Source organism: Heterodontus francisci, chromosome 2 (assembly GCF_036365525.1).
Source record: "Heterodontus francisci isolate sHetFra1 chromosome 2, sHetFra1.hap1, whole genome shotgun sequence".
Lineage (NCBI taxonomy): Eukaryota > Metazoa > Chordata > Chondrichthyes > Heterodontiformes > Heterodontidae > Heterodontus > Heterodontus francisci.
The window spans coordinates 164,327,908-164,352,854 of record NC_090372.1 but is presented as its reverse complement, the minus strand read 5'-3'; the positions used below and the strand labels follow the sequence as shown (position 1 = coordinate 164,352,854).

The 24,947-nt window shown below is 47.2% G+C and overlaps 1 protein-coding gene across 1 annotated transcript in view; it reads left to right on the top strand.

The window, feature by feature from the left end:
- Nucleotides 1-10,077: 10,077 nt before the first annotated feature.
- The window catches only part of hacd1 (3-hydroxyacyl-CoA dehydratase 1), a 58,567-nt gene continuing 43,697 nt past the window's right edge, over nucleotides 10,078-24,947 (top strand). The window contains exon 1 of the mRNA XM_068051612.1: nucleotides 10,078-10,263. Within this exon, the coding sequence (XP_067907713.1) occupies nucleotides 10,151-10,263 (113 nt within the window). The 5' untranslated portion in view covers nucleotides 10,078-10,150. The remainder of the gene's footprint in view (nucleotides 10,264-24,947) is intronic.

Genomic DNA, 24,947 nt, shown 5'->3' with positions numbered 1-24,947 from the left:
ATCTTCGTTAGTGCTAAATATGACTCCAACCAGTGGAAAGCTCCCCCCCACAACTCCCCCCCAACTCCCATTAACTTCAAATAGCTAGGGCGCTTCGATGCCATATTCAGTCAAATGCTGCCTTCATGTCAAGGGCAATCACTCTCACCTCACCTCTGCAATTCAGCTCTTTTGTTCACATTTGAACCAAGGCTGTCCTGAGGTCTGGAGCCCAGTGGTCCTTTCGGAACCTAATTTGAGCATCGGTAAGCAAGTTATTGGTGAGTAAGTGCTGCCTGATTGCACTGTCAATGACATCTTCCATCACTTTGCTGATGATTGAGAGTAGAGTGATGGGGTGATAATTGGCCGGATTGGAATTATCCTTTTATTTGTAGACAGCGCACACCTGGGCAATTGTTCACATTGTTGGGTAGATGCCAATGTTGGAGCTGTACTGGAAAAGCTTGGCTAGGGGCGCAGCTAGTTTTGGAGCACAAGTCTTCAGTTCTACAGCTGGGATGTTGTCAGGGCCCATAGCCTTTGCTGTATTCAGTACATTCAGCTGTTTCTTCATATGACATGGAATGAATCAAAATAACTGAAGACTGGCATCTATGATGCTGGGTATCTCAGGAGGAGGCTGAAATGGATCATCCACTTGGCCTTTCTTGCTGAAGATGTGAGCAAATGCTTCAGCCTTGTTTTTTGCACTGATGTGCTGGGCTCTGCCATCATTGAGATTGGGGGTGTTTGTGGAACCTCTTCATCCGGTTAGTTGTTAAATTGTCCACCACCATTCATGACTGAATGTTGCAGGACTGCAGAGCTTCAACCTGATCTATTGGTTGTGGGGTTGCTTAGCTCTGTCTTTTTTTTATTCTTTCATGGGATGTGGGTGTCGTTGGCTAGGCAGCATTTATTGCCCATCCCTAATTGCCCTTGAGAAGGCTGTGTGAGTTGCCTTCTTGAACCGCTGCAGTCCATGTGTTGTAGGTACACTTCTAGTTTTGTTAGGAAGGGAGTTCCAGGATTTTGACCCAGGGACAGTGAAAGAATGGTGATGCAGTTCCAAGCCAAGATGGTGTGTGGCTTGGAGGGGAATTTGCAGGTAGGTGGTGTTCCTGTGCATTTGCTGCATTTGTCCTTCTAGGTGGTAGAGGTTGCTGGTTTGGAAGGTGCTGTCTAAGGAGCCTTGGTGAGTTGCTACAGTGCATCTGTAGATGGTACACACTGCTGCCATTGTGCATCGGTGGTGGAGGGAGTGAAGGTGGTGAATAAGGTGCCAATCAAACGAGCTGATTTGTCCTGGATGGTGTCGAGTTTCTTGAGTGTTGTTGGAGCTGCACTCATCCAGGCAAATGAAGAATATTCCATCACACTCATGACTGGTGTCTTGTAGATGGTGGACAACCTTTGGCGAGTCACAAGGTGAATTACTCACTGCAGAATTCCCAGCCTCTGACCTGCTCTTGTAGCCACAGTATGCATATGGTTGGTCCAATTCAGTTTCTGGTCAATGGTAACCCTGAGGATGTTGATAGCCTTTGCTGTTTAGCCTGCATGTAGTCCTGTCTTGTAGCTTTTACAAGTTGGCACCTCAGGCCAGGTTGGCATCGCCCTGAGGTCAAGGCAGATTAGAATTATTTTTTAAAATGGTAAAACTAAAAACAACTAAAGCTCAAAAAGAAGTAAAATAACCAAGAGAATTAGGAGATAGCTAAAGTTGAGATAGCTAAAAAAAATTATTGTGTTCCCAATGTCTCGCTCATGAGAAGTACAGTGATGAAAATACAGAGCCAAACTGAAGAGTTATAAAAAATTGACTTTCCCTTTAAAAAGTGCTGCAAAATGGCTGCTGAAGGTCGGCTGACTTGGCCTGTATTTTCATACTATCTCACTGTCTGTTAAGGACAAAAGGATACATCCCAGGCAGGGAGGTGTCAATTACACCCATCCTGAAATCATCAAGAGGCATTCCTGAATTGAATAGGTTCTTCTGAAACAAAGAGGGTGTGAAGCAGCCAGCTCCAGGTTCATTGTGTGGTCATAACAGGCAGGGGACATGAATCTCCTAATAGAGGCTAATGTGAGAGATTTATATCTAAAAGTTAGCTCTCTGGCGAGAGAGAGAGAGAGAGATCACACGAACATCACTGAAAGGAAGTTCAGCCAGTGGCTATGGAAAGGCCAGCCAAAACAAGAAAGGAATCCTGCTGCACCTTGGTGCAGCAGAGAACTGAAAATGACCACTGCCTCCAGTCTGAAGTCTTAGCCACCAGAGAACAACAAACAGCCAGGCCTGCAACTTTAAAAAGAAACAGTCTGCCAAGAAGATTCAACGGGTTTACCGTGAACTCCAAACACCTACCTCACTTCAAATCACTTACCCTTTTTCTCCCTATCTATCCATTCTTGTGTGTGTGAGTGAATGCATGCGTGGGTGCGGTTGCGACCATTTCGGGAATGAATGTTGTTCAATAAATCGTTAATCTTCAGTTTTAAACCTTCAAGAAAACCTGTCACTGTTTATTCGACAAATGAAGCACAAGAGGTTAAAATCCTAGTAACAAAAACATTTGTTGTGGTCATTTGGAAGGTGAACAGTGGGTATAAACCATACCATCACCCACCTGGCCATAACACCAGATTTTATAAATAGGGGTAAAGTGTTCAAAAACAAAGAGCCTATACAAATTATTTCTTGGGCAACAGTTGGAACATCTAGTCCAGTTTTGTGTGCCTTACTTTGGAAGAACGTCATGACAATGGATAAGGTACAGATACATTTTCTGGGGGGAATTTTATGGGCCTGCAAGAGTGGCTTTGGTGGCGTGCGGGGTGATTTAATTAGGTGTGAGCTATTTGTTCGGATTTCTGACACATTTCAGCCTCAGCCATCTTCTCTTACAGCAAGCCCCTGACATCAAGGCAGCATTTGACTGAGTATGGCATCAAGGAGCCCGAGCAAAACTGAGGTCAATGGAATCAGGGGGAAAACCCGCCACTGGTTGGAGTCATACCTAGCGCAAAGGAAGATGGTTGTGATTGTTGGAGGTCAATCATCTCAGGGTAGTGTCCGAGGCCCAACCATCTTCAGCTGCTTCATCAATGATCTTCCTTCAATCATAAGGTCAGAAGTGGGGACGTTCGTTGCTGATTGCACAATGTTCAGCACCATTCGTGACTCCTCAGATACTGAAGCAGTCCGTGTAGAAATGCAGCAAGACTTAGACAATATCCAGGCTTGGGCTGATAAGTGGCAAGTAAAATTCGCTCCACACAAGTGCCAGGCAATGACCATCTCCAACAAGAGAGAATCTAACCATCTCCCCTTGACATTCAATGGCATTACCATCGCTGAATCCCCTACTATCAACATCCTAGGGGCTACCATTGACCTGAAACTGAACTGGACTAGCCATATAATTACCGTGGCTACAAGAGTAGGTCAGAGGCTAGGAACCCTGCGGCGAGTAACTCACCTCCTGACTCCCCAAAGCCTATCCACCATCTACAAGGCACAAGTCAGGAGTGTGATGGAATATTCTCCACTTGCCTGGATGGGTGCAGCTTCAACAACACTCAAGAAGCTCGACACCATCCAGGACAAAGCAGCCCGCTTGATTGGCACCCCATCTACAAACATTCACTCCCTCCACCACCGACGCACTGTGGCAGCAGTGTGTACCATCTATAAGATGCACTGCAGCAACGCACCAAGGCTCCTTAGACAGCACCTTCCAAACCCGCGACCTCTACCAACTAGAAGGACAAGGGCAGCAAATGCATGGGAACACCAACACCTGCAAGTTCCCCTCCAAGTCACACACCACAGTGGCACAGTGGTTAGCACCGCAGCCTCACAGCTCCAGTGACCCGGCTTCAGTGCTGGGTAGTGTCTGTGCGGAGTTTGCAAGTTCTCCCTGCGATCGTGTGGGTTTCTGCTAGCTGCTCTGGTTTCCTCCCACAGCCAAAGACTTGCAGGTTGAATGGTAAATTGCCCCTAGTGTAGGTAGGTGGTAGGAGAATTGAGGGAAGGTGGGGATGTGGTAGGGAATATGGGATTAATATAAATGGGTGGTTGTTGGTCGGTACAGACCTGGTGGGCCAAAGGGCCTGTTTTAGTGCTGTATCTCTCTATGAGCAGCCTGACGTGGAACTATATCGCCGTTCCTTCACTGTTGCTGGGTCAAAATCCTGGAACTCCCTTCCTAACAGCACTGTGGGTGTACCTACCCCACATGGACTGCAGCAGTTCAAGAAGACAGCTCACCACCACCTTCTCAAGGGCAATTAGGGGTGGGCAATAAATGCTGGCCTGACCAGCAATGCCCACATCCCATGAATAAACTTTTAAAAAAGTAAGAGTGTGCCTGGAGGGATTCCTACTCCATGAGGGTGAAGAGGATGTCGCTCCTCCTCCACGGCCTGTATCAACTCATTGCAAAGAGGCATTGGAAAATTTAGAGGGCTCCTCTCATTCCGTTCATGAAATATTCCTATGGTCAGCAGCCACCATGCCCCTGCCCTTCAAGAGATGCAGGCTGCCTTTAAGGGGCCTCATGAATGCCCGTTTCCTCTCCTCACCTTCAGCATGGAATGTGCAGGAAGTTTAGAGGCACACAATGGGCTGAATTTTGCCAGCCCGTCGTTGGTCCTGATGGTGGTACCAGAAGCGGGTGCCATCGTTGCATGTCACGTGTGTGGCCAGTCGACCGAGATCATGTGGTCTATGGACAATTAACATAACCGAGATGCGAAACCTGACCTATTGTACGACGGCGGTGGGCTACGATAGCGGCATCAGCTAATGAAAATGCAGGTGCTGGTGGCATCTTTAAAGCATTGCTAGCCCTGCTTGTACTGCTGCCTTTCACTGACACAGTGAATCTGGAGTGCTGCTGGACCCCCTCTGCTGCTGCTGATGCTGCTGGACCCCCTCTGATGTTGCTGGACCCTCTCTGCTACTGCTGCTGGACGGGCCGCCCCCTCACTCCCCTCACAGCTGCTGGACCCCCCTCTGCTGCTGCTGCTTCTGCTGCTGCTGGATACGCACCCCCCCCCCCCACTCCCCTCACAGCTGCTGGACCCCCCTCTGCTGCTGCTGATGCTGCTGGACCCCCCTCTCCTGATGCTGCTGCTGGACCCCCCCTCTGCTGCTGTTGCTGCTGGAACCCCCTCTGCTGCTGCTGCTGGACCCCCTCTGCTGATGCTGCTGCTGGACCCCCCTCTGCTGATGCTGCTGCTGGACCCCCCTCTGCTGCTGATGCTGCTGCTGGACCTGGACCCCCCCTCTGCTGCTGCTGCTGGACCCCACCCCCCCCACCGCCTCTGCTGATGCTGCTGCTGCTGGACTCCCCTCTGCTGCTGATGCTGCTGCTGGACCCCCCTCTGCTGTTGCTGCTGCTGGACCCCCCTCTGCTGTTGCTGCTGCTGGACCCCCCTCTGCTGCTGCTGCTGGACCCCCGCCCCCCACCTCTGCTGATGCTGCTGCTGGACCCCCCTCTGCTGATGCTGCTGCTGGACCCCCCCCCCCCCCCCCAATCCACCCCTCTGCTGATGCTGCTGCTGGACCCCCCTCTGCTGATGCTGCTGCTGCTGGACCCCCCCCCCCCCCCCAATCCACCCCTCTGCTGATGCTGCTGCTGGACTCCCCTCTGCTGCTGATGCTGCTGCTGGACCCCCTTCTGCTGCTGCTGCTGCTGCTGGACCCCCCTCTGCTGCTGCTGCTGGACCCCCCCCCTCTGCTGATGCTGCTGCTGGACCCCCCTCTGCTGCTGCTGGACCCCCCTCTGCTGCTGCTTCTGGACCCCCCCCCCACTCTGCTGATGCTGCTGCTGGACCCCCCTCTGCTGATGCTGCTGCTGGACCCCCCTCTGCTGATGCTGCTGCTGCTGGAGCCCACCTCTGCTGATGCTGCTGCTGGACCCCCCTCTGCTGCTGATGCTGCTGCTGGACCCACCTCTGCTGATCCTGCTGCTGGACCCCCTTCTGCTGATGCTGCTGGAGCCCACCTCTGCTGATGCTGCTGCTGGACCCCCCCCCCTCTGCTGATGCTGCTGCTGGACCCCCCTCTGCTGCTGATGCTGCTGCTGGACCCACCTCTGCTGATGCTGCTGCTGGACCCTCCTCTGCTGATGCTGCTGGACCCCCCTCTGCTGATGCTGCTGCTGGACCCCCCTCTGCTGCTGCTGCTGCTGGACCCCCCGCTGCTGATGCTGCTGCTGGACCCCCCGCTGCTGATGCTGCTGCTGGACCCTCCTCTGCTGCTGATGCTGCTGCTGGACCCCCCTCTGCTGCTGCTGCTGGACCACCCCCCCTCACTCTGCTGATGCTGCTGCTGGACGCCCCTCTGGTGATGCTGCTGGACCCCCCTCTGCTGATGCTGCTGCTGGACCCTCCTCTGCTGATGCTGCTGCTGGACCCCCCTCTGCTGATGCTGCTGGACCCCCCTCTGCTGATGCTGCTGCTGGACCCCCCTCTGCTGATGCTGCTGCTCAGCCCCTCTGCCAGTGAGCCCAGCTCCAGTAGCCGCAACGACTGAGGAGGCTCCTGCACCTGTGCAGCAACCCCTCAGCCAGCTGGCGCCCTCCAGACTTCAGGCAGTCAAAGGACGCCTGCTAAAGTCATTTCAGGACAAGGGACAGCCCGATCAGCAGCCTGCCTCCTCCATAGCTGCCAGCGCAAGGATCACACTGTGTAGAAGCAAACAAAGAAGGGTACCTAGATGCACTTGGGGCTTCGCAGTGTATTAATTGTGGCCTTTGCTTTGGTTGCTACAATTGTGCTAATAAATAGAGGTCAGATTCATTGCTGTAAATGACTCATGCTTTTACTGCTGACTTTTAAAATGCAGCCTTTGCCTTTGCTCCCTCAATGGGCTGCCAGTTAGGCACAGGCCACATTTGGTCAGCCTCTCAGATGTGTCAGAGCATGTAGTGAAGCTGGGCGCGAGGCACAGGAGTGTGATGGAAGGAGGCGACAGGCAGAATACAGTGAGGTGAGTCTTTATTGAGTTCACTTTGAGAGGCCATCATGGTGGCAGGAAGCAGGTATGTATGAGATTGTCTCGTGCCTCCCTACCGAGTCTCTCAATGGCCCTGGTCTCTGGTGCAAGTGGTTCAAGATCCAGTCCTGCCTACTCAGTAACCTCTTCCACATCCTCCTTATTAGTTAAGGACTGCTGATCAATCATGTCCTCTTCAGGCAAGGTCTCCCACCTCTGTTGTGCTAGATTGCGCAGAGCACAGCAGACCACAAGAATATTCTAGATCCTCGCTGGGACATACTGCAGAGCTTCATTGAATCGACCGAGGCACCAGGATCAAATCTTCAGCAGCCTAATGGCCTGCTCAATGGTCACTCGGGTGGACCTGTGGCAAGTGTTGCACCTCTTCTCTGCTGCAGTGCGAGGGTGCCTCACAGGCATGAGTAGCCATGTCTTCAATAGGTAGCCCTTGTCCCTGAGAATCCATCCCTGAAATCAAGCAGGGGCCCTGAAAAGCTGTGGCATCTGGGAATGCTGAAGTATGTAGGTGTCATGGCTGCTTCCTGGGAAGTGGGTACACACTTGCAGGATGGGCTTCCGCTGGTTGCAGACCAATTGTACAGCCCTTCCTGTTGATGCTCTGTGGGAGCTTTGATGGCCGTTTGTGTGCAATCTATCACACTTTGCACCCAGGGGTATCCAGCGATGGCCCCAAAGCCGATGGCCCTCTCTGCCTGACTGCCTGGGTCGGTCCGGTACTGCACGTTATTGCCGCCCTCTTGAAGAAAGCATTGGTCACCTCTTTGATGTACCAATGGGCTGCTGCTTGGGAGACCCCACACATGACTGCACTGGAGTCCTGGAAAGAGACAAATGCATAGAAATGGAGTGCCATGTTGATCCTCAGGGCCACAGTCATTGGGTGTCCACCGAAGCCCATGGATCACAGCTCGTCCTGCAGCAGGGCGCATAAATCTCCCTGGAGAGCTGCATTCTTCACTGACACTGCCACTCGGACATTTGCAGGTAGCTGAGACGAGTCCAGTAAACTGTCTGGTGTGGCTAGGCCCTTCTTGGCGTGGCCAGCTGCTACTGCTCTCTTATGGAGCTTCATAGGTGTGTGCAACTGGATCCTGGCCCTCTGAGCCGCTTCTGCGAGGCCCACAAAACTGGGTGTATGAGACCCATGCCAGCTGATTTCTGCCCCTCCTTGCACTGTCCTTGGAGAGACTAATTTCCTTTGAGACCTTCCCGTTGCTAGTCCCCTCTGAAGATACCCTTCAGCGCCCACCCTTGCAGACAGCCCAGCACCCAATACTGCACCCACCCTGGTACCTGAGACTGCGCCCACCCTTGCAGAGAGCCCAGCACCATAGGCTGACGATAGCCTCCGCTCCCCCCTCATCCCCTATCTACTGTTCACCATGGCCACATTGCCACCGTGGCACAGAAGTCTCACCTCGGTGCTGCCACCTGTAAACGGTTTGGGATTTGCAGGCATGTTGACTAAATTTGAAATCCCACCAACCACCACCACCCGCCCCCCAGGGGGTATATGTGCACAAATCATTGAAGTTTGCAGGGCAGGTTGGGAAAGCAGTTAATAAAGCATATGGGATCTGAGTTTTCTAAGTAGGGGCATAGAGCACAAGAACACGGAAGTTATGATAAACCTTTATAAAACACTGGTTCGGCCTCAACTGGAATATTGTGTCCAGTTCTGGGCACCACACTTTTGGAAGGATGTTAAGGCATTGGAAAATGTGCAGAAAAGATTCACAAGAATATTTCCAGGGATGAAGAACTTTAGTTACATGGATAAGCTGGGTCTGTTCTCCTTGGACTAAAGATTAAGAGGAGATTTGATCGAGGTGTTTAAAATCATGAGGGGTTTGGACAGAGTAGATAGGGAAAAACTGTTCCCATTGGCCGAAGGATTCAGAACCAGAGCACACTGATTTAAGGTGATTGGCAAAAGAAGCCACAGTGGCATGCGGAAAAACTATTTTACACAACGAGTGGTTAGAATGTTGAATGCACTGCCGGAGAGTGTGGTGGAGGCAGACTCAATCAAGAGAACTGGGTAATCATCTGAAGAAAAACAAATTGCAGGGCTATGGGGAAAAGGTGGAGGAGTGGGACTAGGTGAGTGCTCTTGCAGAAAGCTGGCAAGGACATGACGGGCCAAATGGTCTCCGTCAGTGCTGTAACCATTCTATGATTCGAGGATTATATGAAAATTGGCTTCAGTTAATGCAAATGTATTTTAGCTCGCTGTTCACCAATTCAAATTGCAGACCTGCCGATTTGTGGCAGCAACGCTGCCTTGGGGCTTTCCCACTGTTGACAAAATACAGAACTGATGTCACAATGTTGGATTTCCGGGTGAGTGCATCCTCCCCGATTTTGCGGTCCCCCTCGCCTCCACCCCCGCTCCTGCTGGCTGGATAAAATCCAGGCCTGGGATTTTTGAAAACAATATTACATGCTGGCTGCATCCATTTCAAGTAGGCATCTCGCCCGCCAACCTGCAAGTTCCCCTCCAAGTCACACACCATCCTGACTTGGAACTATATCGCCGTTCCTTCACTGTCGCTGGGTCAAAATCCTGGAACTCCCTTCCTAACATCACTGCTGGTGTGCCCACATCCCAAGGACTGCAGCAGTTCAAGAAGGCAGCCAATCACCACCTTCTCAAGGGCAATTAGGGAAGGGCAATAAATGCCAGCCTAGCCAGTGACACCAACATCCCACGAACCGATATAAAAAAACATGGGCACAGTGCACCTTCTCAGCCCCGCACATCTAATGTCCTGGCAGGAACTTCTTTCAGTTGTTTACCTGTTGTTTCGTTGATTCAGATCATTAATAATGAAGTTACTCATCATCATCACCATGCACATGTTTATTTAATATACGACAGCATAATATTCCTATTTATATAATACATTTTACAAGTATATATAGATATATAAATCTCACCAATTGCATGAAGAGTGACATTAGCTGTTGTTTGCCGGGTCAAAATGGGAATTGTGCACTTATTAATTTTGGAGTGGTTTGGGTCTGGATGCGCGCGGCCGCGGATCCCGCGGGGGCGAGGCGCGTGGCCGCGGGCGGCTTCAGCTGTTCGCTCCACTCCAGCCTGCCTTAACTTTCTTAATTTAGTCAGCCGGTACCATGGCGCCGAGTGAGGAGGATGGCTCAGTGGAAGAGAAAGAAAACAAGAAGAAGCCTCTCAGCCCATTTGCTACCGCCTGGCTCACATTCTACAACATTACCATGACCGCTGGGTAGGAGACTCTGCTCACTTGCACACCGTGTAACAGCGTTAAGCGAGATTTCCTAATGTTCTGTATCAACCGTCTCTCAGAGCAAACTCATCTTTTGTTTAACGCGCTTATCTAAATGTATCGATTTGTGCAAACTTGCAAAGACGTGTTTTATTTCAGTGATTCCTTTTGATCATTGAGTTTTAACAAATATATATATGACACACTGTTGCTGGTGTTTTGAATGGAGGAGTGCCTGGTTAGTCTTGTATTTCCTTATTAGGTTGATTACAGAAGCTGCGTCATCTTTCTTCGCAACAGTTGTTAAGTATAGATTGACACTGTCGAGAGAGGAATGTCAGAAGGGAGGTCGTTCTGCTTTCCTAGGCACATTTCCCCGAGTTGTTCAGAGAACACTTCTCCGGGGAGCGGGACATTTAATGCGAATCCATTTACCGTTCGTCTAATCATTTTAGTAGATGTTATGATTATAGGGACGTATAACTGGGAAATAAGTAACTAAACTAAACTGTTGCCATTTTTTAACAAAATACCATTTTACCAGAATCACCATTTATGTTTTAACACAGAAAAATGTTGTTAAAGTGAATAAAGTACCCTTTTAATTATAAATTGGAGCTGTCAGGTATTTATAGAGTCATTTATGGCGTAGAAGGAGGCCATTCGCCCATGGTGTCCATGCTGGTTGTCTGCAGAGCAATCCATAGGAACATAGGACTTAGCAAGAGCAGGCCATTTGGCCCTTCGAGCCTGCTGCGCCATTTGATAAGATCGTGGCTGATCTGGTTGTGGCCTCAACTCCACCTTCCTGTCTGCCCCCCATTCAGTCAATCCTACTCCCCCACACTTGAACCCCATAGCCCTACAAGTCTTTTTCCTTCAAGTGTGCATCCAATTTAATTTTGAAATAAATTACTATCTCTGCTTCCGCCACCCTCATGGGCAGCGAATTCCAGGTCATTACCACTTACTGCGTTAAAAAAAAAAGTTCTTCCTCTCATTCTCCTGCATTTCTTTCCCAAAAGCTTCAATCTGTGTCCCCTTGTCCTTCTCCCATCAGCTTGTGGAAACACCTTTTCCTTGTGCTATGGCCAGGTGAGAAAGAGGTCTAGTGTTCGCTTTCAGCCTTCACCTGGTCTTACCGTAACAGGGTTTTATCTTAAACACACTGTTTTTAGCTCCCCGTTGGTGAATCCTTGTTCACTGCTTTCCAATTATAAGGCAAATAAACCAGCACAAACAGGCTTTCTTAGGTTTAATGAAGAAAAGTTGAAATTTATTAAACTTAAACTCTAATTTGGTTAACGCCTACGGATATACGACGTGCCCCATGCTAGCATGCATACGCCTTACACATGTGCAAATAAAGACAGAAAAGCGCAAAAGAAAAATAAAATGAAAAGATTTGAGGCAGTATCGGAAGAGTTGTTACGGTTCTTCGAGCTCACTGTCGAGTCCTTGATTGTAGGTAGATCTTGCGTTGGGGCTCAGTATTCTTAAACTTGTTTGCTGTTGGAGACTTTTCTCTCTTGGGGTTCATGTGGATTCAGAGGCTTGTGAGAAAGCAATGGGAGCAGACAGGAGAGAGATCTCAGCCCAGGAGCAAACAGCTTTTCTGCCCAAACTGTTTGTACAAATTCAAAAAACTCAGGTGGCCCAGCAGGTTAGTCATGTGACTAGCTGGTTTGACCATGTCCGTTTGTGTATTCGGCCATCTTAGCAGTCAACCTGAAATGTAAGATCCCCCACCTTCAATGCCTGGTGATTAAAAGTCCATTGTGGGTAGAATGTCGGGGAATGGCTGCTTTGTCCTTCCAAATACCACCTACTAATATGCAAACATCCCTTCCAGCCACGGCCGATCTGTTCGACCAGTCCTCCCCCCTCACTCCAGTAACAGTTTAAAATCAATGTTCATGACAAAATATATGTGAGGTGTTGATGCATTTATTTGTCACTAAGATTGAGAACAACCAATCAGCTGCCACTGCTGTGTCCCTCCCTTCCACGAGCCCACTAGGCCAAAATGCCTCGAATGCTCTTCTCTGCCCCTGCCCTGAATTCACATCTTTCTCTAGTTTTTCTCCTAACTCCCCTCCAGCCTTCTCTGACCTCACCTTGACCATGAGACTCCCCTCCTGCTCCCTTGAACCTATTCCCACTAAACTGCTGACCACCCAACTTTCTCTTCTGTTCCCCAAGTTAGCAGATATTAATTATTTTTTCTCTTCAGGTGTTGTTTCTCTCTCCTTTTAAATCTGTTGCCATCACTCCTCAAAAAACAAATCCTTGCAAACTACCATCCCTCTGCCAACCTCCCTTTCCTCTCGAGTCCTTCAATGTGTTGTCACCTCCCAAATCTGTGCCCATCCATGGAACTGCATATTTGAATCCCTCCAATTGGGTTTCTACCCTCCCACAGTACCAAAACAGCTGTTATCAGAGTCACAAATTAGGTCCTATATGACTGTGACAAAGGTAAACATTCCCTCCTGACCACACCATCCTCCTCCAACAGCTCTCCACTGTCATCCAGCTGGGTGGAACTGGTGTTGTTTCTTACAACTCGCTCGGTTCTGTTCTTAGCTATCTGGCTGCAAACAGAGTATCATTTGCAAAGGCTTCTCTTCTTGCTCCCTCACCATTATCTCTAGAGTCCCCCAAGGATCTATCCTTGGCCCCAAGCTATTTCTCATCCACAGGCTGCCCCTTGGCGACATCTAAAAGTACAGCGTTGATTTTCACATGTATGCTGATGACACCCAGAGCTACCTCATTGCCATCTCTCTCCACTCCTCCACTGTTGCTAAATTATCAGACTGCTTATCTGACATCCAGTACTGGATGAGCAGAAATTTCTTCCAATTAAATATTTGGAAGACTGAAGCCATTGTATGCAGTCCCCAATCTGAACTCTTTTCCCTAGCTTTTGACTCTAAACCTCTCCCTAGTAACAGTCTGAAATTAAACCAATCTGTTCGCAGCCTTAGAGTCACATTTGACACTGAGATGAGCTTTCGACCCTTATCTATGCCATTACTAAGACCCCACCTGCTTCCACCTCTATGACATCGCCTGACTTCACCCCTGTCTCTGCTAATCTGCTGAAATCCTTTGTTACCTCTACACTTGACGATTCATATGCACTTCTAGCTGGTTTCCCACATTCTATCCTCCATAAATTGAGGTCATCCAAAACTCTGCAGGCTGTGTCTTATCTTGCACCCAGACATATTGCCCTTCTGCTCCCTGACCTACATCGACTCCCAGTCAAGCAACATCTTGATTTAAAATTTCTCATCCTTGTTTTCAAATCCCTCCATGGCCTCACCCCTCTCTATATCTACAATCTCCTCCAGCCCCACAACCCTCCAATAATACTGTGGTCCTCTAACTCTGGTCTCTTGAGCATCCCCAATTTTAATCGTTCCATTTTTGGTTGTCTAGACCTGAAGCTCTGGAATTAGAGATTCAGTTAGGGACCAAGGGCAATTAGGGATGGGCAATAAATGCTGGCCTAGCCAGCAACGCCCAGATCCCCCGAGCGAATTAAAAAAAATTCCCTCCCTACGCTTCTCTGCCTCGCTACCTTGCTTTCTTCCTTTAAGACACTCCTTTAAAAACCTACCTTGTTGACCAACCTTTTGGTCATCTGACCTAATATCCTTTTGTGGCTCATTGTAATATTTTGTTTTGTAATGCTCCAAAAAGCACCTTGGAACATTTTATTACATTTTTATAGCACGATATAAGTTGTTGTCTGAAAGGGGGTGGAGAGATGGACAGAGGTTTAAGAAAAAATTCCAGAGTGAGTCCTTGGAAGCGGAAGTTACAGCCAATTATGGTTGCGGGGGAGGGGGGTGTCATTCGGGGTGGCGGAGCATGGGTGGGGATGCTCAAGAGACTAGAGTCCAAAGAATGGATAATTCAAGGGGGTAGTCATTGGGCTGGAAGCACTTACTGGGAAAGGAGGGTTGAGACCATGAAGGCTAAGAATTCTAAATTTGAAGCTTTGGGGTATTGGCAGCCAATGTAGGTGAGTGCAAACAGGGGGATGAGGTGAGTGAGACTTAGTGTGGTATAGGATATGAGCAGCAGAGATGACATAGGTCTGGATGAGGATGCACTTTGACTAGGCCTTAATCCACACCAGCACAGGAAACACTCTGCAGTGGAAGTTATTCTATATGAAGCAGAAAGATTCAACAAATATACATTTCTACATCGCCTGATGACTTGCTGAGTCTATCCAATGACTCGTTAAAGCATATGGACCAGAACTGTGAGTGGTTTAGTGTTGAGCTAGATGACCTGAAGCAGGTTGACTGTAGTACTTTTGGGTTCAGGAGCATAGAATTTGTCAGGTGTTCTTGTGTGAGCTCATGTGAATGTTGGGTAATGACAGGATAGGGCCCAGAGTGATAGAACTGTATCCCCTCACGAGATCAACATCTTTGTGGAGGGCAAATTCACCACATATTGGTGCACACAGATTTATGTGCAATTAACTCCATTATGTTATTTTGAGTATGAATATTAATATTATCTGGAAATAGCTGAGATCATTATTTTTGTAACTGCTCATGAGTATTATGTCATCAGGATCAGAAAATTAGTGTCCAATTGGGCCAAAAATGGGCTGAACTTGATTTTGGCACTTTATCTACAAGGGTAGGCGGTGGCGTAGTGGTATTATCACTGGACTAGTAACCCAGAGACCAGGGTATTTCTCTGGGGACATGGGTTTGAATCCCACCACAGCAGAAGGTGGAATTTTAATTTAATTAATAAATCTGGAATTAAAAGCTAGTCTAATGATGGCCATGAAACCATTGTCGATTGTTGTAAAAACCCATTTGGTTCACTAATGCCCTTTAGGGAAGGAAATCTGCTGTCCTTACCTGGTCTGGCCCACATGTGACTCCAGACCCACAGCAATGTGGTTAACTCTTAAATGCCCTAGCAAGCCACTCAGTTGTACCTAACCGCTGCAAAGCCAATAAAAAGGAATGAAACCGGACGGACCACCCGGCATCGACCTAGGCACCGGAAACGACAACGGCAAAATCAGCCCTGTCAACCCTGCAAAGTCCTCCTTACTAACATCTGGGGGCTTGTGCCAAAGTTGGGAGAGCTGTCCCACAGACTAGTCAAGCAACAGCCTGACATAGTCATCCTCACGGAATCGTACCTTACAGGCAATGTCCCAAACACTGCCATCACCATCCCCGGGCATGTCCTGTCCCACCGGCAGGACAGACCCAGCAGAGGTGGTGGCACAGTGGTATACAGTAGGGAGGGAGTTGCCCTGAGAGTCCTCAACATCGACTCCGGATCCCATGAAGTCTCATGGCATCAGGTCAAACATGGGCAAGGTAACCTCCTACTGATTACCACCTACCGCCCTCCCTCAGCTGATGACTCAGTACTCCTCCATGTTGAACACCACTTGGAGGAAGCACTGAGGGTGGCAAGGGCACAAAATGTACTCTGGGTGGGGGACTTCAATGTCCATCACCATGAGTGGCTCGGTAGCACCACTGCTGGCCGAATCTTAAAGGACATGGCTGCTAGACTGGGTCTGCGGCAGGTGGTGGGGGAACCAACACGAGGGAAGAACATACTCGACCTCGTCCTCACCAATCTGCCTGCCGCGGATGCATCTGTCCATGACAGTATTGGTAAGAGTGACCACCGCACAGTCCTTGTGGAGATGAAGTCCCGCCTTCACATTGAGGATACCGTCCATCGTGTTGTGTGGCACTATCACCGTGCTAAATGAGATAGATTTCGAACAGATCTAACAATGCAAAACTGGGCATCCATGAGGCGCTGTGGGCCATCAGCAGCAGCAGAATTGTACTCAACCACAATCTGTAACCTCATGGCTCTGCATATCCCCCATTCTACCATTACCATCAAGCCAGGAGACCAACCCTGGTTCAATGAAGAGTGCAGAAGGGCTGCCAGGAGCAGCACCAGGCATACCTCAAAATGAGGTGTCAACCTGGTGAAGCTACAACCCAGGACTACTTGCATGCCAAACTGCGTAAGCAGTATGCGATAGATAGAGCTAAGCGATCCCATAACCAACAGATCAGATCTAAGCTCTGCAGTCCTGCCACATCCAGCCGTGAATGGTGGTGGACAATTAAACAACTGGAGGAGGTGGCTCCACAAATATTCCCATCCTCAATGATGGGGGAGCCCAGCACATCGATGCGAAAGATAAGGCTGAAGCATTTGCAACAATCTTCATCCAGAAGTGCCGAGTTGATAATCCATCTCGGCCTCCTCCTGAAGTCCCCAGCGTCACAGATGCCAGACTTCAGCCAATTCGATTCACTCCGCGTGATATCAAGAAACGACTGAAGGCACTGGATACTGCAAAAGCTATGGGCCCTGACAATATTCCGGCAATAGTACTGAAGACCTATGCTCCAGAACTTGATGCGCCCCTAGCCAGGCTGTTCCAGTACAGCTACAACACTGGCATCTACCCTGCAATGTGGAAAATTGCCCAGGTATGCCCTGTATACATAAAGCAGGACAAGTCCAACCTGGCCAATTACCACCTCAACAGCCTACTCAATAATCAGTAAAGTGATGGAAGGTGTCATTGACAGTGCAATCAAGCGGCACTTGCTTAGCATTAACCTGCTGCGTGACACCAGTTTGGGTTCTGCCAGGGCCACTCAGTTCCTGACCTCATTACAGCCTTGGTTCAAACATGGACAAAAGAGCTGAACAAGAGGGCATTTGACTGAGTAAGGCATGAAGGAGACCGAGCAAAACTGAATTCAATGGGAATCAGTGGGAAAGCTCTCCGCTGGTTGGAGTCATACCTAGCGCAAAGGAAGATGGTTGTGGTTGTTGGAGGTCAGTCATCTCAGCTCCAGGAAATCACTGCAGGAGTTCCTCAGGGTAGTGTCCGAGGCCCAACCACCTTCAGCTGCTTCATCAATGACCTTCCTTCAATCATAAGGTCAGAAGTGGGGATGTTCGCTGATGATTGCACAACGTGCAGCACCATTCGTGACTCCTCAGATACTGAAGCAGTCTGTGTAGAAATGCAGCAAGACTTGGACAATATCCAGGCTTGGGCTGATAAGTGGCAAGTAACATTCGCTCCACAGAAGTGCCAGGCAATGACCATCTCCAACAAGAGAGAATCTAATCATCTCCCCTTGACATTCAACAGCATTACCATCACTGAATCCCCCACTATCAACATCCTAGGGGTTACCATTGACCAGAAACTGAACTGGAGTAGCCATATAAATACCGTGGCTACAAGAGCAGGTTAGAGGCTAGGAATCCTGAGGCGAGTAACTCACCTCCTGACTCCCTAAAGCCTGTCCACCATCTACAAGGCACAAGTCAGGAGTGTGATGGAATATGCTTCACTTGCCTGAATGGGTGCAGCGCCAACAACACTCAAACACTTGACACCATCCAGGACAAAGCAGCCCGCTTGAGTGGTGCCCCATCTACAAACATTCACTTCCTCCACCACTGACACACAGTGCCAGTAGTGTGTACCATCTACAAGATGCACTGCAACAATGCACCATGGCTCCTTAGACAGTACCTTCCAAACCCATGACCTCTACCAACTAGAAGGATAAGGGCAGCAAATGCATGGGAACACCACCACCTGCAAGATCCCCTCCAAGTCACGCACCACCTGACGTGGAACTATACCGCCGTTCCTTCACTGTCGCTTGGCCAAAATGCTGGAACTCCCTTCCTAACAGCACTGTGGGTGTACCTACCTCACATGGACTGCAGCGGTTCAAGAAGGTGACTCACCACCACCTTCTCAAGGGCAATTAGGGATCGGCAATAAATGCTGGCCTGGCCAGTGACGCTCGTGTCCCATGAATGAATAAAAAAAATTAAAATTAAATGTCAATTGGCGAGACTACAATGATTTCCAAATCGTTCCAGCTATTTAACTTTCAGAAAAATATGCTGTTTTATAATTAGAGCATCCAGCGTACTTAACATCAAACATGTGTCTACATTAACCTTTTGCAGTTGGTGTAAGTCGATAATATTTGTTTGCTTAATCATGCTGAATGTTTCAGTATTCAAGTTAAGAAAACCTACCATTAACAATAATGAACAACCAGGTGAGGAATCTGTAGTTCATTTCTCAATCTCTCGTGCACATGCTGTCAAAAATAATCATGAATAAACTTGGCTGCAACAATCGACTACATCCCCGAATGTTAGTTTTTGCATTTTCTTCCTTAATTTCTTATTCATGAGTCCTGCCCGTTGATCCACTTTCCCACTCAACTTCCTTTTCTTTTTCATGCTTGTTGACTTTTTCCTCATTTTCTTTTTTACTCTTTCAAAACTGTCCTCACCATTTACTACCTCATCTAAAACCTTCCCTTCCTCCCCAGGGTGCATTAACTCGTCAGCTTCTGGTTCCGTTCCCATCTATTCTGGAACTCCCTGTTCTAAAACATCCAATCTTGGATTCCACTTCTCTTTCAGCTCTGAAATGGTCCTTGCCTGTGTCCTGAATTACATCCTTCATGACTACGGATATGGTGCTTTATTCCATCTTATCCTACTGAACCTATTTATAGCATTCAATATGGTTGATTGCGCCATCCTCCTCCATTGTTTCTCCCGTGACAGCCAGCTTTGAGACTTTCCTTCCATTGCTAGCTATCCAATCACACTCTGCACATCTTCAGTAATGACATCTCTCCTTTTACCTGTGGTAATCTCTGGAGTTTCCCAAGGGTGTGTTTTTGGCGGCTTCTTCATCTGTTCACATTGTAAACAGCCAGAACAATTAACGTGATAACTTGGGTCCGGCAGATGTGAAAACAGCACAGAAGGGACCACCTTATTTTCTTTCCTTTTTTAAGCTTCTGCACTCAAGATGTTGGTGCTAGGCACTGGAACTGTTTTTATTTTAGGCACTCAGTGTCAGCATCATGCTCTCCTACGTCAAGTATTGCATTAACATATTGTTTACCTTTGCTCCATGACCTTCTGGTCAGCTATTCTGTGACCTTGTCCTATCTACACCTTCTCCTTTGTTATCTCTTGCCTCACCCCCGCTTTACTTGCTTATAAGCTTTCACATTTCTAATAATTGCCAGTTCTGAAGAAGGGTCACTGACCTGAAACGTTAATTCTGCTTCTCTCTCCACAGACGCTGCCAGACCTGCTGAGTATTTCCAGCATTTCTTGTTTTTATTTCAAGTATTGCACAGTTCTTTGCAGAATAAAGCTGACTGTACTCTGTACAACATGTCTTCAGCCCAAACTTTGGAAAACACCCCATATTAAATCTGTCAACACTTTTCCATTACAGATACCAATCATCTGAGTGAGATTAATAATTATTGTCAAATTAGGAAGAGCTTTTTGCTATAGGCGCAAAGCCACTGGAAATGGAGTTCGACTTCCCAAACTCCATTCACATACAACCCTTACAACCAGCTGACAGAGGAGAAAGTCAACAGTCTGAGCTGGTTTTGAACCCAAGGGTCTAACCCACTGCACCATCCAGTTCCCGTTCCACCTTCTCTTCAAACTCACATAAAATATATTCCAAAATTGACTCTCTTGCCAAATAGCCATCTATGATTGACTATCGGTCTCCAACTTACCCTCACAACCTATTATTACACTCCAATACAGATGCCTAAACCCCATGCTCCTCAATGCCTCAGATTTAATATATTCCTAGTCGGCACATGTTTCCCATTGCATATCTGAAAAGGGAAAATCGAGCACCTCCTCAACAACAACAGATAGTGGAATTAGAAGCCTGCCATAAAAAGGTGCTGATGGGAAAGGAATGGGTGATCACTGACATCAATCAGCTAAAGGTAAAATCAGCAGCACCTATTGGCAGCAAGAGCTGAAACTTTCTTAAATACACGAGAGCTATATATTTCAAGCAGGACATGGGGAATCTATTGTTTACCCTGCAAGAATAAGTGCACACATGAAAATTGGAGATATTAAATGGCAAAAAAGTTTATGGAGCAGAGCTAAAGTGGGTAGTAATGGGACAAGTAAAGAAACAAAACACATATCCAGAAGAGGTATGAACGGCAGAATAGTGCTTGCGTTGAGCTTCATTGGAACGCTGTGGTAGGCCGAGGATAGAGAGTTCAGCTCTCTGCAAGCATAAATGTTTCAATTTCTGGTGATAGGTTATTAACAAATATTCATTATAAGCCCACTGACTCCCACAGCTACCTTGACTACACTTCTTCATACCCTGCTTCCTGTAAGGACTCCATTACGTTCTCCCAGTTCTTCATTCTCCATTGCATCTGTTCTGATGATAGCTTCCACACCAGTGCTTCTAATATGCCTTCCTTTTTCCTCAACCGAGGATTCCCTGCCCACTCCCCCCCCCCCCCCCCCCCCCCCCTCCCCCGGCCCTCCTGTGGTTGGCAGGGCCCTTGACCATGTCCAACCCATTTCCCGTACTTCCGCTCTCATCCCTTCCCTTCCCTCCCAGAACCACTATAGGCTTCCCCTTGTCCTCACCTTCCACCTCCTCAGCCTCCTTATTCAACAGATCATATTCCGCCACCTCTAGTGTGATACCACCATCAAACACATCATTTCCTCCCCTTTCAGCTTTTCAAAGGGACTGTTCTCTCCACAACACCCTGGTCCACTCCTCTATATCGCTGCCAAAGCCCCGTCCCCTTCCCACGGCACCTTTCCATGTGAATGCAGGCTAGGCAACACCTGACTTCCTCTCTCTTCACTATCCAAGGCCCCAAACACTCCTTCCAGATGTAACAGCGATTTATGTACTTACAATTAAGTCCACTATATTTACTGCTCACAATGCGGTCTGCTCTGGGGAGACCAAACATAGATTGGGTGACCTCTTTGTGGGACATTTCTGTTCAGTCTGCAAGCATGACCCTGAGCTTCCGCTGGCCTGCCATTTTAATTCACCATTTTGATCTCACACTGACATTTTTGTACTCGGCCTACTGCAGTATTCCAATGAAGCTCATTGCAAGCTTGAAGAGTAGCACCTCATCTTTCAGTTAGGCACTTTACAGCCTTTTGCACTCAACATTGAGTTCAACAATTTCAGATAGTAATCTCTGCCCCCATTTTGTTTCCTTTTCCTTGCATGTTTCGGTCTTAATCTTGTTTTTCTCTTGCTTTTGCTTTTGGATGGCAGCTGTTTATTATTCTGCCTTTCACGCCTCCTCTGGTCACATCTTTTGTTTTTTTATTTGTTTAGTTGCTACTCGCTGGCTTTGCCTCACTAAGTCCTTTTGTCATTTAATGTCTCCCATCTTCAACGTCTCCCATCTTCCATCCTATAACAGAGCTTCCCTTTTGTCCTTTTCCCAACATTTTCCTTTTTACTGACTTAAAGCCTATTAATTCCTAAGTTTGCCCGGTTCTGATGAAAAGGCGCTGTGCTGAAACACTAACACTGTTTCTTTCTCCACAAATGCTGCTTGACATGCTGAGTATTTCCTGTATTTTCTGTTTTTATTTCAGATTTCCAGCATCCACAGCATTTTGCTTTTGTTATAGCGTGTGATCAGCTTGAGCTCGACCTCTTCGAGCAGTCGTCGTAAAATTTTGTCTCAGCAACAGGACACTCTGAGCATGCACTCAGTTGCAGGACCAGCAAAAGCTGCGCATGTGCTACGGTCAGAGCTAGGAATTGTGAGATGATGGAGATTGATCACTTGTGTGGAATTGTTAGGCTTAGACTTGACTTTATCAATTAAATTGGGACTTTGTTTCTTAACTATATCCATTTATAATTAATGTGCTATATAATCATTGTCATAATCAGTTTATATTTCTTTAAAGGAAAAGAAGGACAAGTGCCTTGTTTCCTCGTGGCTACTTACAGGAAACGATGTATGAGTGCTTTGTATCAAAAGTGGAAAATTATGTAGTCAATGGACAAAAGCTAAAAATGCATTGTTTTGCAAGATATAGCACAGCAGCGGCGTCTTTGCACAGCTGCTTATTTGCTTCAGTGTGTACTAGGTACAAACGTCTCTTGAATGTTCTGGGCTGTTTATCATTTTTCTGGTTGCTGTACCCAGCTTCACCTTTGTCACACGTTTACACACACATTTGGGGGTGGGGGGGTGGCGGGCTTTGATAGATCATTCTTAAACGTCATTAAGATGTTTTCAGTGGACTTGCTAGTAGGCATTCTTGCCATGCAAAGGTGTTTAAGTATGCTGTGTGCTTTATACTGTTTTAGGTAAACCTTCAAACTGAGATACGTAGCAAAGTAATAGGATTTTTAAAGTTCGTTTTGCAAAATATTTTTAGGTGCAATAATATAGTATTTGCAAAGAGCTCTGACTTGTTAGAAATTAAATAAGCCACTAATGAGGTTTATGAACCTTATCGATCAATATTGATTTATGTTTTGGGTGGGGGGAGAGGAGAGGAGAAAGCAACTTGTCACTTTTATATACCAACTCTCTCTCTTTAAGAATTTGTTGCCTGATTTATGAAATGATTGGGTTGGCATCTCTGCACATCCACGAGTCCAAACTCTTCGCATGATTATAGTCGGGCTTCCAATACTACTACTAACTGTAATCCCCAAACTTGCTAACCTATACAAAATATTCTCAGCCAACAGACGAGCAGACATACACAAAAGGAATAGATAGATGGAACAGCCTGCCCATATCACTGCTGGGGACAGCAAACAATAAAAATAAATGTCCTTTCCTGCTGCCTCTACCACTTTCAGATCCCACAAGTCAGGCTCCAGGCTAACAATTTGGAGACCTCACAGTTGCATTGACAAGTTCTTGCAGGCAGACAACTTTTAGCTACCCAGACATGAAGGAGGGCTCCACTTTTCTAATCTTGGCGATTACTACTGGTTAGCACAGCTTTATGGAACCATGTCTTGGAATCTGATATGGCCCTACAACCCATGACTCGGGATAGGGACTTGGATCTCGTCCAGCTCGTCTTCATAGCCTGTCCTTGATAAAACCCCCCAGAAAAAAAATGGTGTCCAAACATATCCTATAATAATAGCTTTGTCAGCCTGGGGGAACAAATGTCTCCTTGAAAGTTCATATTGACTTCCCCATTATGAGGACAGAGGAGGTGGCCAGAGGACATATTGCTACACACAATATGATCCTATTTTCCCCCACCACACCTGGACCCCCAAATTCCCCTAATTAAATTATTCTGGGAAGTCGGGGAGAGCTTGTAATTCCTTTCTTAAAGAAAAATTTAAAAAATCTGTTAATAAAAAAAATGATTGCATGTGGAAATCAATTAGATGTTGTAATAAAGTTGGGTTATGCCGAAAAAATGATGGGCATATTGTGGATGGATAGGGTAAGTTCTGCTCAATGTGTTTCCTCATCTGTATTTATCTTGAGATTATCAAGTACTGATTTTCCAAAATCAATTTTACAGCTGTTATGCTGATACTGTATTTACATATTACAGCTTTCCAAATCGTCATTCGTGTGAAGTTACCAAATTCAGTCTCAAATTAGAATACCTCGACTGTGTTCAATTTGTACAATGGAGCAAATAAGTTATCCCACTGGAGAGGGTGCAGAGGAGATCCACCAGGATGTTGCCTGGGCTGGAGCATTTCAGCTATGAAGAGAGACTGAAAAGGCTAGGGTTGTTTTCTTTAGAGCAGAGAAGGCTGATGGGGGACTTGATTGAGGTATACAAAACTATGAGGGGTATTGATAGGTTAAATAGGAAGTAACTTTTTTCTCAGCGGAGGGGTCAATAACCAGGGGTCATAGATTTAAAGTAAGGGGGCAGGAGGCTGAGAGAGGATTTGAGGAAAAATTTTTTAACCCAGAGGGTGGTTGGAATCTGGAAAGCACTGCCTGAAGAGGTGGTGGAGGCAAGAACCCTCAAAACATTTAAGAACTATTTAGATGAGCACTTGAAATGCCATAGCATACAAGGGTATGGGCCAAGTGCTGGAAAATGGGATTAGAATAGTTAGGTGCTTGGTGGCTGGCACAGACACGATGGGCTGAAGGGCCTGTTTCTGTGCTGTAAAACTCTATGACTCTAAAAAGATTTTATGTTATTGAACGAAAAATATGCTGTAACGGGAGAGAAATATGGGTAGTACAATGAACTAGTGATCAGTCTGTTTTTTATCAAGTGGGACAGAATCCATCAGTCAAAAGTCACTGTCTAAGCTCAGTTCTAAATTTGGCAGAGAAATTAGGAAAAGGGATCAGGTTTTACAAACTGAAAATAAGTGTTGAACATGAGGCTAGATTTCAACAAGAAATGCTGCAAATACTCAGCAGGTCTGGTAGCATCTGTGGAGAGCGAAGCAGAGTTAACGTTTCAGGTCAGTGATCTTTCATTAGAACTTGGCAGAACTTACCCATTGTCTCTTGAGACAAGGAGGCCGAAGAAGAAGAATTCTTCCTGCTCGCCAGTATTGGTGAAAAAAATCAGTTATTTGATCTTCAGCTCCCTTTCCCACCACTGCTTGGATGCAGTAAAAACCTGGAACTCCCTAACAGCACTGTGGTGGACCTACACCACATGGACTGCAGCAGTTCAAGGCGGCAGCTCGCCACCACCTTCTCAAGGGCAATTAGGGATGGGCAACAGATGCTGGCCATACCAGCGACACTCACATTCCATGAATGAAAAAAAAAATACAAAGA